Below are 18,629 nucleotides of genomic sequence, written 5' to 3'. Positions count from 1 at the left end.
CCAGCAACACTTTAGACAGAAGAGGTCACCATTGTTTCCACAACCAGATGCAGCAGCATCCCATCTCAGTGCTCTCTGAAGTCACATGAAGAGCTGACAGCAATGTTTGACTAACTACATACAGCACTGGAAGAAATTTTACTTGAGAGTACTCTTGCAGGGGCAACTACAAACCAACAGTGTGGCAAATCTGCAAGCTTGAATCAATGTCACTTCAAAAACAAGATATTCACAAACAACTGGTCTTATCCTCCAATTCTATTATCCAATTACTTAGTAGCACTCAGGCTGTTAATATACAAGATTACTTTCAACAAGGAAGTAATTATAACTAATCTTTTGGAATGGCATTTTGGGTCCCCCAGAGCACAAACTTGATCAGTACAATTTTATTGTGCATGTGTGAAAGAAAGCTCTTCTGCAATTTCAATAAAGCTAGTTTATCTTACCTGTTACAATATGCACAAAACCATTATAATATGAACAACACCTTTTGAAAAATAAAGTAACTGGAAACTCAAGACTTAGTTTAAGAAGCCATGTGGACCATGATAGGAAAATCAAATTTTAACCTTGCTGTGATCTCCACAAGCTTTTTAATCACCACGCAAACAAAATTCAATGTCAGATTTTTAAATAACAATGCATCCCACATCAAGTACGATATTCAAAAATATTAGGAACTGTATAGGTATGTTGCCTGATTTAGACGTAAAATGACATGCAACTGCTAATATTGAGATGGGTGACATGAATCAGGCTGTGCAGAGCTGCTCTACCATCCAAGAGACGGCATCACTGCATCATTTTGCATTGCATTCCTCCCCTTTCAACACCATAGCCCAAAATGTTTGTCACCAATCTCCCATTTCAAAGAGATCTCCTCTACAGCTTGTCCTTGCCACCAATTATCCATTGCTTCATCTGTGCCAAAGACACATCAAGCTTCATTCATTCTGTCTAACCGTTTGCTCTGCATAAATCATGTCATCAAACAATCCTGCTGCAGTCAACACTACTGACATCAGGAAAGCAACACAGGATAACAAGACACAGAAGAGACAATATTCAACCTCATTTAACACCGAAACCCTTGGAATTCATAGACATGAGCACTGTCTGCAATCATCACCCAAGAGCATCCAGGCTATAGTCATGAAGAAGGCAGGGCGGTATGCATGTCAATTGGCTTCCCCATGCAACCATACACAGAAAGCAAAGGTGACAAGTGTTTATTTACCTCTTCCAGCAGCGTGACAGTATTCCTGCAGTTCTGTAGCCGGGTAGTAAAGCTGGATGTGGTTGGGGAATTGTAATCCTCTGTGGTCTCAGCAATAAACTCCGACACAGTGATCTGGTCCGGCATGATCCTGCCGAGCAGAAACAGATGAACACAGACAAGGAAAGAAGAGACAAGGAGAGACTGAGCATTAAACACAGGACAGGGCAAAGAAGCTTTAGCTGAAGGAGGCGTGTAAGTAATCCGCACCACCACCCCTTTCTGCACCTAGTTTCTCTTCTGACTGCACGGCACCCTTTTGGGAATAGAGTTCACAGCCTGCTTTTGTAGAGGGGGGTGGGTGGGAAGACAGGAGATGCCTGTCTCTGCCCCCATCATCACTAGGCTCACTTCTTTCGAAGATGTCTTATTTTGAAGGAAGAAAGGATGGGTGTCCCTCCACCTCAGTTCCTTACAGAGCATTTCTATGGGAAGGAAACCCTGCCTCATAGATCCCATCTCCTTGGTGCCTCTTCTTTTCCTCCACAGTTTGAGACTTCCTTCGCTTCTCCCACTTAAGAAAACAGGGTATCCAGTTGACTCATCCTCAAGATTATCCTAAAGGCTACATTAGTGCCCACTCAGGGGTGAGGGGTGGGGAGGGAGGAGAGGGGTGCAGACTGGCGATCCCAAGGTTAGACCACCAACCATCTCCACACCAGATCCCAAAAGAGTGGGCTTTCAAGCTGCAAACACCGGCGTGCTCTTGTTACACTTCGTAAGGGATCTTCTTCAACTGTTTTGCCCATTCCTTATTTTTAAAAATAAATTAAGAGGGTGCATCTTCTGGAACCTCAGAGAGCCTTTTGAGCCTTTTGAACCACAGCATCTGAGCCTTCTCTGTTGTAACACCCTCTCTTCTGCTTACTGCCTTTCAGAAAGCGAAATTCCTGACCAGATCTTTCTTTTTCCTAGCAGGAAAGTGAATGGAGGAGGGGGGGAGGGAAACCACAGTCCCCCCCCATTAAAAAAAGCAACCACCCCCCACCCCAGGAAAGCTTAACTCCCCAAGTCCCTATTCATATTATCTTCTCTCTTTTTTGGTGCAGGGGGTGGGGTGGGATAGAGACATCCTCTTGACATCTCCCTCAGGAAAAAAAAGGGGCTGTTCACTCATCCCAGGTCTTATTTCCCTCCCCCCCAACCCCCCCCCCAAAAAATAGATGAAAAGTGGGCAGAAAAGCGCCTTCAATGAACCTAACGCACAAACCCACAACCACAAGAGTGAAGTGGGGGGGGGGAGTGTTTGTGGCCAAAAAATATACTAATGATAAAAAGAGAAGAGGAAAACCCCCTTCCTCCTCCTCCCTCAGCGGCCCCCCCCCCACATTTCTCCTCAGAGGGCTACTAACTTGCGCAGGCGGCCCCCCTCCCTTCTCGGCGGAGATCCCCCCCTCCCCAAGCCGGAGTTGGGGGGCGGGAGGAGGAGGGAAGGGTCGGCGCGGGGAGGCGGAGGAGCGGCGGCGGCGGCGGCGAGGAGGAGGAAGGCGGAGGGCAGCGGCGGCGGCTGAGGGGGTCCAGGTCCAAGTCCCCGGGAAGACGAGACGAGAGGAGGGAGCCGAGCCGCTCTCCGCCCGCCAGCCTGGACTGCCTGCTGGACGCGCGTCCTCCTCCTCCTCCTCCCTCCGCGCAGCTCGCTCTCGCGCAGGCTCCTGCAGCCGCCTCCTCCCTCCTCCTCCTCCTCCCGGGGCGGGAGCGCGCGCGAGAGAGGGAGGGAGTGAAGGAAGGACGGAGGAGGAGGAGGAGGAGGGGAGAGAGTGCGCGCGCACACGCCCTCGCGCCTGACGGTTGTGAGTGAGAGAGAGAGAGGCAAGGAGGGGGGGAAAGAGGCACGCGCCGCTCGCCCGACCGGTCCGACCCACCGCAGCCCGCTTTTCCATCACCCGTCGAACGGACCAATCGCCCTTTACGCTGCTTTCCCCCCCCCTTCTCCCGCCTCTAGCCTCCCGCGCTTGCTCCGCCTACCACCAACCACCCGCCTCTCTCTCTCTCTCTCTCTCTCTCTCTCTCTCTCTCTCTCTCTCTCTCTCTCACACACACACACAAGAGAAGGCTTGTCACGTGAGGAAAACAAGGAAGTAGGCCTGCGCACGCGCCTAGGCGTACGCAATGGCTCTCCTCTCTCTCTCTTTCGCGCGCATGCACGCACGCGCCTTTCCGTGGGGTGAGCGCGCGCAGCTGAGGCAGCTTGCGGCGGAGGGTAATGTTCCATGCAGAGACACGCAGGCAGCCTCTAATATAACAACAACAACAACAACAAAGTTATTTATTTAGCCCGACTTTCCACCCTGACAGGGGATCAAGGCGGCTTACGGATAAAAATGAGAATTGCTAAACACATAGGGAAAAAGCAATTAAACTTTGATGTAATCAAAACTCTCTTTCTCTATATTTTATCAAATTTATACATCGCCTGATTGGTGTGTTTTGTTTTTTTTTAAAAAAATAAAAAAATCGCCTCCAAGCCATTTACAAAAGGATAAGGCAATGACATCGAGAAAAATTCACAACCATATTTTAAAAACACACTGGAAAAATAACAACCACTAAAAGAGATTTCTAAGCACCTGGGTACGCTCGCCTAAAAACGGGGATGTTTTTTGCAGGCGCCGAAAAGATTGAAGTGAAGGAGCCTGATGGACCTCAACAGGCAGGGAGTTCCAAAGTGTAGCTGCTTCCACGCTAAACGGTTGAGTTCTTACGAATGTGCGGCACCTGCAAGAGTCCCAGTTCCACCCATGGGAGCGGTTGAGTGGGCACGTGTTTAAAATCTATTGCTATATAAATCTATTAAACAGATAAACTGTTAAAACCGTACATATAATAATCGAAAACAGCATGGCACCTTTCATTTAAAAGCACTCAGTTTCCCCAAAGCCTTGTTGGGACAAGAAGGTACTGTATTCACCTGCCAACGGAGGGACAACAAGGAGGGAGCCAGTTTGACATCTCCATGGAGGGAATTCCAGTGTCGTCTGGGAGCAGGCAACTTTAAAATACTACGTGACCTGACCCCCGTCCACACGTTAGCTGCATGCTTAAATGCATATGCTTTAAATATGCAGGAACTTAAATGGGAGAGGAGGAGGAGGAGGCCTGGAATCCCCTTTTCCCCCCCATGGGTAAGGGTCAGAAGTTAGAACGAGGAGGTAAGAACTTGCTGTTGCTGTTTGAAGTATCTCCTTGTGACTTGTTTTGTGGGCCACAAAACCTGCTGCTACCATAGAAGGTAGCCTTTGACTGTGAATGTGCTGATTCCTTGCCTTAATCTTGACTGAATATTTTTTTAAGAGAAAGCAGGAAAGAAACACCAGCACTCACAGTGTTTGTGTACACACTATTCGTGTGTGCAACAGCCATATCGGTCCAATGTCAAAGCAACCACTGGCATATCATGAAATGCCAAGAGATTTCCTTTTCCTTTGTCACACCAGACTTTTTTTTTAAGCAGGTTGACCCACATTTGCTTTGCAGATTTGTTCCAATCCCTTATTGTTGGGGGGGCAGGGTCTGAAGGCACCCAGCCTTGCTAAGCCGAACAACAAGGATTTAAAGGATCTGGGTAAAAAGAAAATCAAGCCAAGATAAGCCTCGGCTGCAGTAGCTCTTTGCTGTGGGGAAGTGCTGACTGGGAAGCTTTTTACGATGTCTCCAAGCCTGTGCAATCCAACCTGAGAAAATCTGACAATGTCATTAGGTGCAATGTTGCTGTTGCACCAGTTTGAAAAGAAGGAAGTGTCCACCGGTTGCCCGATGAGGTGCCAAGACGTACATTTATGGCTCCAGCATCACAGCCTTGCATGTCCTCCAGATGTTCCTGCACAACAGCAGGACCACGCTGGCTGGGATTGAAGGGAGCAAGAGTCTAACAACACCAGGCAGCCCACAGGTTCCCCATACTGGATCTAGGCTGATTAACAGGCAGTAGGCAGAAAGGGGGGACGTGGGTGGCGCCTAGGACTTGCCGATCAGAAGGTCAGCAGTTCGAATCCCCGCGGCTGGGTGAGCTCCCGTTGCTCGGTCCCTGCTCCTGCCAACCTAGCAGTTTGAAAGCACGTCCAAGTGCAAGTAGATAAATAGGTACCGCTCTGGCGGGTAGGTAAACGGTGTTTCCGTGCGCTGCTCTGGTTCGCCAGAAGCGGCTTAGTCATGCTGGCCGCATGACCCGGAAGCTGTACGCCGGCTCCCTCAGCCAATAAAGCGAGATGAGCGCTGCAACCCCAGAGTCGGTCACGACTGGACCTAATGGTCAGGGGTCCCTTTACCTTTACCTTTAGGCGGAAAGGGAAGGTGAAAAAACGCAAGTCAGTTTACATTTAAAGGTTCCCCGCTACCTAATTTGCCCTTTCGGAACAATATGCAAACTGAAACCTTCACAATTCAGAGTTCTCCAAATTTTGCAATGTGTGCAGAAAGCATATCCTAAAGTGTGCAGAACAATGCACATATTAAGGGAGGCAACATTTTGTGTTGGGGAACTCTGATCTACAAAATTGTGTCGATGAGGCAAAATTGCATTCAAACTTGTGTATTCAGAGAAAATCACACTAAAATACAGTGGACACTCGGGTTGCGAACGTGATCCATGTGGGATGCATGTTCGCAACCCGCAGTGCCCGCAACCTGCAGCGGCACAATTCGGCGCTTCTGCGCATGCGCAAAGCACGATTTAGCACTTCTGCACATGTGCGACCGCCGAAACCTGGAAGTAACCCGTTCTGGTTCTTCTGGGTTTTGGCGGTCCGTAACCCAAAAAAAAGGGCAACCTGAGGCATCTGTAACCCCAGGTATGACTGTACTAGTGTATTTGTGTGATGGCCTCTTTTCGTTCTTTTAAAGCAGACAGGTGTGAAAACATGGGTAACTGAGAATTTCTTTCACCTTTGGTGGACATGCCCAAGGATTAAGGTCTTCTGGGAAATGATTTATAATGAAATAAAAAAGGTACTTAAATATACCTTTCTGAAGAAACCAGAGGCCTTTCTCCTGGGTATGTTAGGCCAATCGGTGTCAAAGAAGGACAGAACATTTTTTATGTATGCCACAACAGCAGCAAGAATACTTATCGCAAAGTACCGGAAGACACAAGAATTACCCACCCTGGAAGAATGGCAGATGAAGGTTATGGACTATATGGGACTGGCGGAAATGACCGGCAGAATCCGTGACCAGGGAAAAGAGACGGCGGAAGAAGATTGGAAGAAATTTAAGGACTATCTTAAGAAACATTGCAAGATTATTGAATGTTAGAACGATGTTGACTTAGAAATTAAGGGGTTTCTAGCTGTAATGATTATGTATTAAGAAAAGAAAGATTAAAAATTAAATCAGAAATTAGGGGAAGGATTTGCTGAATTGGCTTGATTAGAGATTGGAATACAGAGAGGGGAGGTATGAGGAGGTCGGGAAAGTAAGTTATACGACTATAAGGGATTGAAATTATACCTGTTATTTGTTTCGTATGTATGTTTATCTTATTGTTATCTATGTTTTCTTTTTTTTCCTTTTTGTTGTTGTTTTTATGTTATATAATTTTTTGAAAACTTCAATAAATATTCTTAAAAAAAAAAAGAGAGAGAATTTCAGATTGGGAAAATGCAAAACTAAAATCGACAGAGTCACCCATCCCTAGCAGGAGAGGTGCAGGTGTTGCAGCAGACACGTGGCTGCCGCAGAAACCACGATCTCTCCTCCCTATTCCATTTCGCTGATTCCACATAGCATCTAGTGTAAGTCACCTTCTGGAAAGTGACATCAGCGCACTGCGAGTTTTTCTGGACTCCAGTCCGCGTCACTGGCTGCTGCTAGTAAGGCGAGGTGATGATATCACATCACCTGGCCAGTTTCACGGTATGTTGCAAGTTTCATTATACGTTGCATAGAGGAGAGCAGGGGAAACTAGACGCTGCCGTTTTCAGCAGCAAATGCTATACTAGAAGGAAGGAAGGAAGGAAGGAAGGAAGGAAGGAAGGAAGGAAGGAAGGAAGCTGCATGAGGAACAGAACTCCACTGCAAATAGAGCTGCCCTGTTCTCCAGCCCTGGATGTTGTCATCAGCTGTGCTCCTGGATCTGACCTCAGGGATGGGAAAGTATTTCAGGGGAGAGACTGCTCTTCTGGAGGGCAGGACATCCAAAACCACCACCAACATTGCTTGTACAGTGGTACCTCGGGTTAAGAACTTAATTCGTTCTGGAGGTCTGTTCTTAACCTGAAACTGTTCTTAACCTGAAGCACCACTTTAGCTAATGGGGCCTCCCACTACTGCTGCTGCCGCACCACCACCACACGATTTCTGTTCTCATCCTGAAGCAAAGTTCTTAACCAGAGGTACTATTTCTGGGTTACCAGAGTCTGTAACCTGAAGCGTCTGTAACACAAGGTACCACTGTACCTTTAAGGACTTGTGACTGAGTTTGCTCTTCTCTCCTCCCACCCTTTCTGGGTCCCCCCCCCCCCTCCTGTGTCATGCCTTTTCCAGATTGTGAGTCCTAAGGACAGGGCCTGCCTTGCATCTGATCTTCGTAAGCTGCTCTGAGAGCCTTTTTTGGTGAAAGGGTGGGGTACAAATGCCGCAAACAAATAACACAAGGAGGAAATAATTAATAAATCTGCAACACCCGGTTTTGCCCTTTTGTTCCCTATTCACGGTACGTTAGGGTCAGAGCACATCATATATGCAAGCACGTGCAACGGTCGCCTCATGACCCTTTTAAACAGGAAAATCAGCACCAGGAGGCTGCGGCAACTAGAAGCGGCAGAGGAGGGGAAGGGTATTTAACCCTTTGCCTGCCAGCCATTTTACAGCATCATAAATTGCCCCTGCTAAAGTGGCTTTCCCCTTTTTCCCCATTCCCTTCTTCACAGTCAATTCACAGATTTACGTTAGGAGATAACGCAGCAGCGGCAGAATGGAAATGGGATAGGGGTGCCTTTATCCTTCAGTCCTTCCACCCACAGTACATCCTTAAAAGGCCTCAGGTGTTTTTTGTCTTCTTCAACGGGCCAGTTAAATATGGCCTTTTGTTATGTGCAAATTGTGTATGCCTCACCTGTTCCAGACTGAAAAAACCGAGGAGGGAGGAAACCCCAGGACATTTCTGCTCCGTAATTTGATTGGCAGCATTGAGCAGAGGCAGATTAAGGGCAGTGCAACCGATTCTGCCGCACTGGGTGCTGAGCCAGTTTTTGGTCTCGCGCAGGGCGCGGTTGAAACTTGAAAGCCCAAAGTCCACTCCTGCATTAAGGACCTAATCCAGAGAACAGTATGCACCCCCCCCCCACTGGAACACATGAGACTATGACTTAAACATGAAGTTCCATGGATTTTAATAGAACGTAGGCTCACCAGCATGGAAGTGAGAGCTGGACCATAAAGAATGCTGATCGCCAAAGAATTGATGCTTTTGAATTATGGTGCTGGAGGAGACTCTTGAGAGTCCCATGGACTGCAAGAAGATCAAACCTATTCATTCTGAAGAAAATCAGCCCTGAGTGCTCACTGGAAGGACAGATCCTGAAGCTGAGGCTCCAATGCTTTGGCCACCTCATGGGAAGAGAAGACTCCCTGGAAAAGACCCTGATCTTGGGAAAGATGGAGGGCACAAGGAGAAGGGGACGACAGAGGACGAGATGGTGGGACAGTGTTCTCGAAGCTACAAACATGAGTCTGACCAAACTGCGGGAGGCAGTGGAAGACAGGAGTGCCTGGCGTGCTCTGGTCCATGGGGTCATGAAGAGTCGGACACGACTAAACGACTAAACAACAAGAACAAGGCTCACCAGCTATCCTTATTTGTCTTGTTCAGTGGCAAAGCACCTGTGCTTCATGCAGAAGGTCCCTTGCATATCCTTGTAGGCATGCAGAAGAATGCTGTCTGAAACCCTGGAGACAGAACTGGCCCAATACTTTTTGGCACCTGAAGCAAACCACACAATGGCTCCTCCCACCGATCAGGCAAGAAGGGGTGAGTGAAGATCAGGAGCAAGGGAAGATAAAGAGCTACATCAGGAACAAGAGTGAAAGGAGACCATCAGCACTTCCTATTCACTAAGAGGCCGCATGGAAGAGGGCTGCCAAGGAAGAAGCAGACCTGGCTGCAGCTGTTGCTGCCACCACAGCAGTAGCTGCAACGCGCAATGTCTTCCTCAGAGGCCGGATCTGATGTCCCCAAGGCATGGAGACCCATGGCCACTTTGTGTAGACAGTGCTACACAAATGTTTAGGATTGGACCAGGAAAGAGGTTGGAAAACACTTCTTAGGGTGCAAAGGGAGCTGCCTTGTACTCAGTTCAGCACTGTCTACACAAAGTGGCCATGGGTCTCCAGGTAGGGCCGGCCCACCCATGAGACAATGTTGGGCAACAGCCTTGGGGACCTCACACCCATGGCCACTTTGTGCTGAACTCCCTTTGTGGCAGCTCCCTTTGCACCCTAAGAAATGTTTTCCAACCTCTTTCCTGGTCCAATCCTAAACATTTCCATTTCAGCAAGTAAATATTTAGGGATGGATCATAGTCATTGTTTTGCCAGTGTCACGGAGTATGACGTTTGCGTTGCAAGCAGCACAGATGTTTAGCAGATGTCAAAGCACAAGTCATGATGTGAGAGCACATAGCAGCAGTGTTTGGTGGGCTGGGCCCATAGGTTTGCTAAAAAAAACCACCCAGTTACATTTGGAATTCCTTAAATATTGAGAGTTTCACATTCACACCATACATTTAAAGCCAATTTAGATTACATGACTTCCCCCAAAGAATCATGGGAAGGGTAGTGAAATATACTCAGAGTCGCAAAGTGATTTCATGCTCTTTATTCAGCTCATAGTGGTGAGGAGGAATGAATGAAAGTCCCCTCAAAGTATCTGCTTTATATACATTATTTACACAATGGGCTGCACATGATTGGCTAATTCCGGAATTCTACTGTAAGCCAATCAGGTTGTGGATTCACTTCTATCTGCAGCATGATTGGGTGGTTCCTGCCAACCAATCATATTGCTGCATTGTTCTAGGACCAATCAGACTGCTGCATTCTGAATCCTATTGTTCTAGGACCAATCAGACTGCTGCCTTTTGGATCCTATTGTTCTAGGACCAATCAGACTGTTGCAGTTTGGATCCTATTCAATTCAGTACATAACAGGTAGTTTAACCTAAAATTCTCATTGTCCTACCCAACTCAGGATTCTGGCTGTATATATACCATGTGCTGAATGCACATGGTTTTCCCCAATGTACTTTTAATGCACAGTGTGGTTGTGAACAGGCTTCTTTCTCTTCTGTTCTTTCTGTTTCAACCTGCTCCTGTCCTTTGCCTTTGGGAACACACAGCATATATCCTGCCATACATTTACTTGTTTGTACCTTGACTTTCTCAAATAAAACCAAGGCGGCATCAAAACCCCACCCCACCCAATACAGGGATGGCAAAACTGTGGCCCTCTAAATGCAGTTGGAGTCCAGCTGCCATCATCCATGACCACACTGGCTCTGCAGGATCTGGCTGATGGGAGTTGGAGTCCAGCAACATCGGGAGGGCCACAGGTAGAGCTGGGAGGAATAGGATGCAGTTCGCAACAATACGAGAACCAAAACACAACTACCCTTCAAAACCCACACTTTTTTTGCAGTGCAGCTCTCCAACCATACAACATTTACAAATATGCATATAGTATAGGAAAGTGTTTGCAAAATGAATATATGCGTGAAAATAACCTACATGATCACTGCAGATGGTGACAGCAGCCACAAAATTAAAAGACGCCTGCTTCTTAGGAGAAAAGTGATGACAAACCTAGACAGCATCTTAAAAAGCAGAGACATCACCTTGCCAACAAAGGTCCGTATAGTTAAAGCTATGGTTTTCCCAGTAGTGATGTACGGAAGTGAGAGCTGGACCATAAAGAAGGCTGATCGCCAAAGAATTGATGCTTTTGAATTATGGTGCTGGAGGAGACTCTTGAGAGTCCCATGGACTGCAAGAAGATCAAACCTTTCCATTCTGAAGGAAATCAGCCCTGAGTGCTCAATGGAAGGACAGATCGTGAAGCTGAGGCTCCAGTACTTTGGCCACCTCATGAGAGGAGAAGACTCCCTGGAAAAACCCTGATGTTGGGAAAGATGGAGGGCACAAAGAGAAGGGGACGACAGAGGACGAGATGGTTGGACAGTGTTTTCGAAACTACAGCATAAGTTTGACCAAACTGCGGGAGGCAGTGGAAGACAGGAGGGCCTGGCGTGCTCTGGTTCATGGGGTCATGAAGAATTGGACATGACTAAACAACAAAAAAACCTACAAAAATGCATTCTAGTAGGGGACATTGCTTGCAAAAATATGCATATATTTGTCAAAACCACGTACAAAAAATGGGTTTACTAGAAGAATTTCATTTACTAGAAGAAGGTTCATATCCGCACTCAGCCCTACCTACATCATAAGGTTGTTGTGTGCATAAAATGAGAAGAAGTATGTATGTCACCTTCAGCTCTTCGGAGGCAAAGGTGGGTTATAAATGTAATAAATAAGTTCCCATCATCCCATCATAAGCCGTTCTGTCTCAGGTTGCAGCCACATCATAAGGTTAAGGCACTCTTATTCCACCATGGAGTCTCCTGGGTCTGTGAGGTCATCATGCTTAACAAACTACAGTTCCCAGGATTCTCTGGGGGGAAGCCATGACTGTTAAAGTGGTATCAGAGTACTTAAGAGGGTTGATCAGGAGTGTCCTGAGCCATTTTGCTGCCTGAGGCAAAGGACAAGATGGTGCACCCTCTGTTTTCTGCACAAAATCTGCCTAGACTGGTAGTTCAATCATGCTTCCGTGCTTGTGGTGGAACAGAGTTCTCCATTGCACCCTGGTGCAGCAAGCTAGCTTAGGGGCTGCAGGGCAGAGCGCATAGCACACATTTCTAGCCACTGCCTGCCCCTCACAATGTGCTGCCTGAGGCAGCTGCCTTACTCTGCCTTATGGAAGGGCCAACTCTGATGAAGATGTGGCCAGAATCCTACCCTATCTTCCCCCAGTCTTCAATCCAGTGGTGATAATACTGCCCTACCTTGCTGGGTTATGCGGGTGGCGCTGTGGGTTAAACCACAGAGCCTAGGACTTGCCGATCAGAAGGTTAGCTGTTCGAATCCCCGCAACGGGGTGAGCTCCCATTGCTCGGTCCCTGCTGCTGCCAACCTAGCAGTTTAAAAGCATGTCAAAGTGTAAGTAGATAAATAGGTACTGCTCCGGCGGGAAGGTAAACGGCGTTTCCGTGCGCTGCTCTGGTTCACCAGAAGCGGCTTAGTCATGCTGGCCACATGACTGTACGCCGGCTCCCTTGGCCAATAAAGCGAGATGAGCACCGCAACCTCAGAGTCAGCCATGACTGGACCTAATGGTCAGGGGTCCCTTTACCTTTACCTTGCTGGGTTATATCATAAGGACTGAAAGAGAGCTATTGAAATAAATGCACGCCAAGTCCTTTGAACTTTTAAAATGCAAAATGTGACACAGTCACCAGGACAAACTCTGAAACCTGCTGTGGGGTAGAGCTGACATCATTTATTAACTTTCCATCAAAAAACAGAAAGTGACACATTTATTTTTGAACCAGTTAGATGCTACAGAAATCACTACTGCCCTCTCACCACAGCTTCCTCCGAGTTGCAAGAACTCAGCGCAACAATGCCTGCTAAATACTATGCAGGCTGAGCCTGTCAGCATTCTGTATTTCAGATGCAAGCTTCAGATATGCCCGATAGGTCTCGCACACGTGAATGCAAATATATATCATTGTTTCTTGGCCTCCCTGTGCAGAGCAGTAAAGATTTCAGTCTCATTTCATTTTCCCCATTGGTTTAAATGGACTTAAACATAGGGTGGGAATCAAGTGTGATAACTGAAGAGAGGTTTTCCACGCATTGTAAGTGCCAGCGGCAGCCGCCAGAAACACACGGCTGTAAAAGGAGCTCAATAAATAGTCAACACGCAAAGGACTGGGGCTTTGCATTCTGTCCATGGTATTTTTGCAACTTAAAGAAAATAGAGGGGTGTGTGGAAGCTTCCATTTCAGTTATCCACATTAAGTACTTCCGCAAGGCACTGCTTCTTCTAGCGACTAGTTCAGAAGAACCCATGTGGCATATTGGGGAGAGAGCTAGGCTAGGACCTGGGAGACCAGGGTTCAGATCCCTGCATAGCCATGAAGCCTGGTGGGTGACCTTGAGCCGGTGATAGCCTCTCAGCCTAACCTACTTCACAGGGTTGTCGTCGTGCGGATAAAATGGAGGGGAAGAGAACCATGTTTGGTACCTTGAGCTCCTTGGAAGAAATGTGGGATATAAAGCTGATGGACAGAAAGATAGAGAGAGAGCAGTGGCGTAGCGTGGGTTGTCAGCACCCGGGGCAAGGCAAGTAATTTGCGCCCCCTAACCCATGGATTTGCGCCCCCTAACCCGTGGATTTGTGCCCCCTAACCCTAACCCCCAGATGTTGCGTCCGGTGCGGCTGGCCCCCCCTGCACCCCCCATGCTACGCCACTGAGAGAGAAACAGCAAGAAGAATCCACCTCGTGGAAGTTAGAAAATAGGGAGGAAGCTAGGACCCAAGACCACCTGCATTTCCTCCCTGACTTCTGGAAGGGTGGGATTCTGACACTGGACATAAAAGTCAGCTGCGGGAGGTGGGAGAGCAGAGTTTCAGCTAAAGCTCTGTGGGTGGTGCTAAGTGCGCAGGATGAAGCCGCAGGAGGAAGACTGTGCATGCATGGAACACACTTGACGTTCATGCCAATCTTTGGTTCCCATATACCTGAAAGGGCATGTGAGACCTACAATACACAGAGTCATAGAACTGAGAAGTTGCAAGGGACCACGAGAGTCAGCTAGTCCAGCCCTCTGAAATGCAGGAGTCTTTTTTGCCCACTGTGGGGCTAGAACCCACAATCCTGACATTAAGAGTTTCATGCAGTTGCAAGTCCCGCAGGCTCTTTTATGCTGTTGGGGACCAGTAAGGCAAGAAGCTTAAAATCCTCTCACCTAGATTCCACTTAAATCTTCTGGAAAAATTATCCTGATGCTCTGACTTACAATACTAGCCCAACCTAAGTAATGCTAAAAGGTAAAGGACCCCGGAAGGTTCAGTCCAGTCAAAGGTGACTATGGGGTTGCAGCGCTCATCTCGCTTTCAGGCTGAGGGAGCCGGGGGTTTTCCACAGACAGCTTTCCGGGTCATGTGTCCAGCATGACTAAACCACTTCTGGCTCAACAGAACACTGTGACAGAAACCAGAGTGCATGGAAACGCCATTTAGCTTCCCGCCACAGTGGTACCTATTTGTCTACTTGCACTGGTGTGCTTTCGAACTGCTAGGTTGGCAGGAGCTGGGACAGAGCTCACCCTGTTGCAGGGATTCGAACAGCCGATCTTCTGATCGGCAAGCCCAAAAGGCTCAGTGGTTTAGACCCTTCACTAGCCCAACCTGCAGAGCTGCCCGCTACTATATTTCCCCAACAACCACATCACACACAGGCTGTGTGCACATTTCCAACTTAAACACAGCTAGGGTGTTCTTTTCCTCTTTTTGGATTGAAGCTGGTTTGGGGGAAACCCAGTCTTTCACAAGAAATGACTGGATAGACATGGCTTGTTGCTCACCACTGGTTGCAGAATATATGGGAGTACATACACAGCCATAGAGTGTTTTCATACAGGACACTAAATACCTTATGCTGGGGAACAACAGTATAAGAGAGCTTTGAGACATCCCATAGACATCTGGCCAGCTGGTGTAAAAACCAGGATTCTAGACTAGACAGGCATTTGGTCAAATCTAGCAACGGTCTTCAGAAGTTCTTAGGAAATAACATAGTTCCTAATTATTTTTCTAAGTAACTCTGGAGTGTACTTTGGCAATTTAGGGAAGCCAAAGGCTCTCATTAATGTTTTCTAGGAAACAAGAAAAAGTGTCGACCAATGGAAAAGACTTTAGGAGGTTCAACTATTTCAGTTGTGCAATACTGCAGATAAGTCATAGGTGGTCATGTTCAAAATATTTCAGAGATTAGTCACTCAAACCATGTGTTCTTAGTGTCTGTGAAATCTCTCTAGTTATGCACACCCACCCACTGACTTTTGAACAGTTAGAAGTCCAGAATATCAGCTTATCACTTGCTTAGCTCTCCGTGTGGCACATTGCAAGCCCTAACAATCAGCTGATGGTCGCAGTGTATACAGGACGGGTCAGCAGGTCAGTGATGCCTGCAAAAACCACTTCATTCTAGTCGCATCTTTACCTGTCTTACACCTCACTTCATATAGGACATCAGGTGTATGGCAGGTAGCCAAATGCAGGGCCTGCAGGGGGGAACAAATCAATTTCCTTTACCATTCTCCTCTAACCCCTTAGCATTCTACCAACCAAATTCTCAACTTATGATGCTGCATGTGACCTGAGGATCTCTCCTTATCTGTGCTGCTTCTCAATATACAGCTGTTGATCCTGTCACTGTCGCTGATTTTAGCCCAGATGTGGGGAATCTACTGCCCTCCAGATGTTGTTGGACTACAACTCCCATCATTCCTAAGCATTGGCCATGCTGGCTGGAGCTGATGGGAGTTGGAGTCCACAGATTCTCCCTCTATCATCTGTGCAAAAAACCATAGTTCTCAGGAACTTTCATGGTAGTAGCTTCCACTGAAATGAGCACAGCTAATTTCAGAGTAACTAAAATTAGGACAGGGAGTGATTTCATTGCACATTTTATTTCTGTGTTGTAACTTGCCCTTAGAGTGAGGTGGGCTAGAAATGATTCACTGCGCACCTAATGTATTGGACTGCACGCATGCATTTGCATATAAATTTTGTGTTGAGTGGTAACAGAAGATACTTTGATGCTTGCTTTTCAAACCTCTATTTGCCTTCTCACATAAGCTTCAGGTAGTAACTCTCAAAGCACTTTGTCTGGGGCAGAGTTTTAAAGCAAAGCTGCTGTGTCCAGTTATAGAAACACATTTTGCAAGTGTTTGCATCCACTAACAGGGTTTCTTGTGTGTGTGTGAGAGAGGATGTATTAAATTCTAGGCCCAGGCTACCTGAAGGACCGTATTTTCTCATATGAACCTGCCTGGGATCTGAGATCTTGAAGGGAGGCTCTTCTCTCAGTTCCAACACCCTTATAGGTACTCTTGGTAGGGACACAGGAGAGGGCCTTCTTGGTGGCTGCCCCAGAATTTAGAACTCCCTCTCTAAAGAAGCTAGACTGTCTGCCTCCTTGCTGTCCTTCCACTGGTGGGTGAAAACTGTTTTATTCCAACAGGACTTTGGGAACTGTTTGTTTGTTTTTAAGGAAAGAGCTTTAATAGTGATCTGCTGTTTTTATTCTACGTATTTTAATAGACTTGTTTTTGTTGTTTTACTTATTTTAATTACTTTTTTTTGCCATCCCTCCCTCCTTGGGCCAAAATAGACCTTGGCTTCAATGTGCACCTTCACTAAAAGCTAGCGCACATGCGTACATCTGTTATTCAGCCAAGGTTATCATCCAGAAAGTGTTGGGGAACCTGTGTTCATTCAGATGTTGCTGGACTACAGCTCCCCACCATTCTTGTCCATTGGCTATGCTGGCTGATGGGACACTCAGTGGCATAGCGTGGGTTGCCAGCACTTTGGGCCGGGGCGGAAAGTATGCATCTGCATTCAACTCCCTAACGGGGTCCATGTTACCCAGGAGATTGCAGCCCCCATGCTATGACACTGATGGGCGTTGTAGTCCAACAACATCCAGAGTTCCTGTTCCTGATATACTCAGAAAATGAGTGCTAATCAGACTCCTAGAGGGCTCTTGGTTGGTCATATGCAATGGAAATAAAAAAGGCAAGCAGCTTGTGGGAGATATTGAGATATATTTGGGGGACATTTCTTCTTGAAATGTCCTTTTGACCCTATTGCACATCTCCACTCTGAGCGTAGAAGACAGAAGAAATTAGCACTAGGTGGTCATATTCATTAATGTCAATCTTAGGCTGATGAGAAGGGACTGTAATTCACTTGCTCATTTGGTCCCAGCTGGGACCATCCATTTCATTTCATGCAGGTCAAGCAATCAATAGCCCAGCAGGACGTTCCCCTGTTGCCATGACGAGATGAAACCTGTTTTGGGTAATTGTACTTTTCTTCCATCTAGAGATGGATGAATCTGTCCGGTTCAATTTCTCTCCGTTTCTCATTTTTACCAGCCTTAAATTTAGTTCGCCATGTTTCTGCATCAGTTTGTGATTTATTTATTTTAAGTTGTCTTGAAAATCCATCAGCATTTAAATGCTATACAGTGGTACCTCTGGTTAAGAACTTAATTCGTTCCGGATATCCGTTCTTAACCTGAAACTGTTCTTAACCTGAGGTACTACTTTAGCTAATGGGGCCTCCCACTGCCGCTACGCCGCCACCGCGCAATTTCTGTTCTCATCCTGAAGCAAAGTTCTTAACCTAAGGTACTATTTCTGGGTTAGTGGAGTCTGTAACCTGAAGCATCTGTAACCTGAGGTTATTTCCACTAATATATGCATTTTTGTACATATTATTATGGTTGGTGAACTGCATTGTGAAATTCAGAGAAGTATGAATTTGCAAAAAACAAAACAAAACAGCCCTGTGTCCCACCTATGGTTTGAGAAAGTGTGAATTAGGTAGGTTCAGATTAATCGGCAAAGTGAACCAAATTTGTCTCCCATCCCATTTTTCATGCATAGGCTTTAGTTCTGCTTGAAAATCCAGCGATTCGTGAACATCAGGTACAAGAAGAACTGCAGCTCTGTGGAAGAATGCAGGCGGCTTCCGATTCAAACCCTGGCATCTCCAGGTCCGGCTGCAAATGTTCTCTCTCTGCCTGAAACCCTGGAGAGCTTCTGCCAGTCAAGTGTTCACAATGTAAAACTAGATGGAGTAATGGTCTAATTCGGTGTGATGCAGTTTCCTGTGTTTAATTGATTAATCAATTAATCAGCTATACACTGGAGACCTCATTGCTTTGCTCTCCATATTCGTCTCCCAGGGAAACAAAGGAGCCTGCCTTATACCAAGCCATTCGTTTTTTAAAACCCAGCATTGTCAACTCTGACTGAGGGGCATTCCCAGGCAGAGGTCTCTCCCACTACCTGCTGCCCAGTCCCCTTTAACTGCAGATCATAGAATAATTGTAGAGTTGGAAGCAACCCCGAGGGTCATCTTGAAAGACCTACATTGGCTCCCAGTACGTTTCTGAGCACAATTCAAAGTGTTGGTGCTGACCTTTAAAGCCCTAAATGGCCTCGGGCCAGAATACCTGAAGGAGCGTCTCCACCCCCATCGTTCTGCCCAGGCACT

General features: G+C 46.9%; 1 protein-coding gene across 5 annotated transcripts in view; it reads right to left on the bottom strand.

The window, feature by feature from the left end:
• The window catches only part of ASAP1 (ArfGAP with SH3 domain, ankyrin repeat and PH domain 1), a 136,581-nt gene that overhangs the window by 83,269 nt on the left and 34,683 nt on the right, over positions 1–18,629 (bottom strand). For 3 of the 5 annotated variants that reach the window (XM_083749064.1, XM_083749060.1, XM_083749061.1), the window contains exon 3: positions 1,241–1,370. In XM_083749064.1, the coding sequence (XP_083605190.1) occupies positions 1,241–1,370 (130 nt within the window). Of the gene's footprint in view, positions 1–1,240; positions 1,371–1,507; positions 2,404–2,631; positions 3,071–18,629 lie in introns of those variants that run through there. The other 2 variants (XM_083749062.1, XM_083749063.1) reach the window with 2 other exon arrangements.

Source organism: Podarcis gaigeae (assembly GCF_964106915.1).
Source record: "Podarcis gaigeae genome assembly, chromosome: 7".
Taxonomy (NCBI): Eukaryota; Metazoa; Chordata; class Lepidosauria; order Squamata; family Lacertidae; genus Podarcis; species Podarcis gaigeae.
This window is presented reverse-complemented; position numbering and strand designations above follow the sequence as displayed.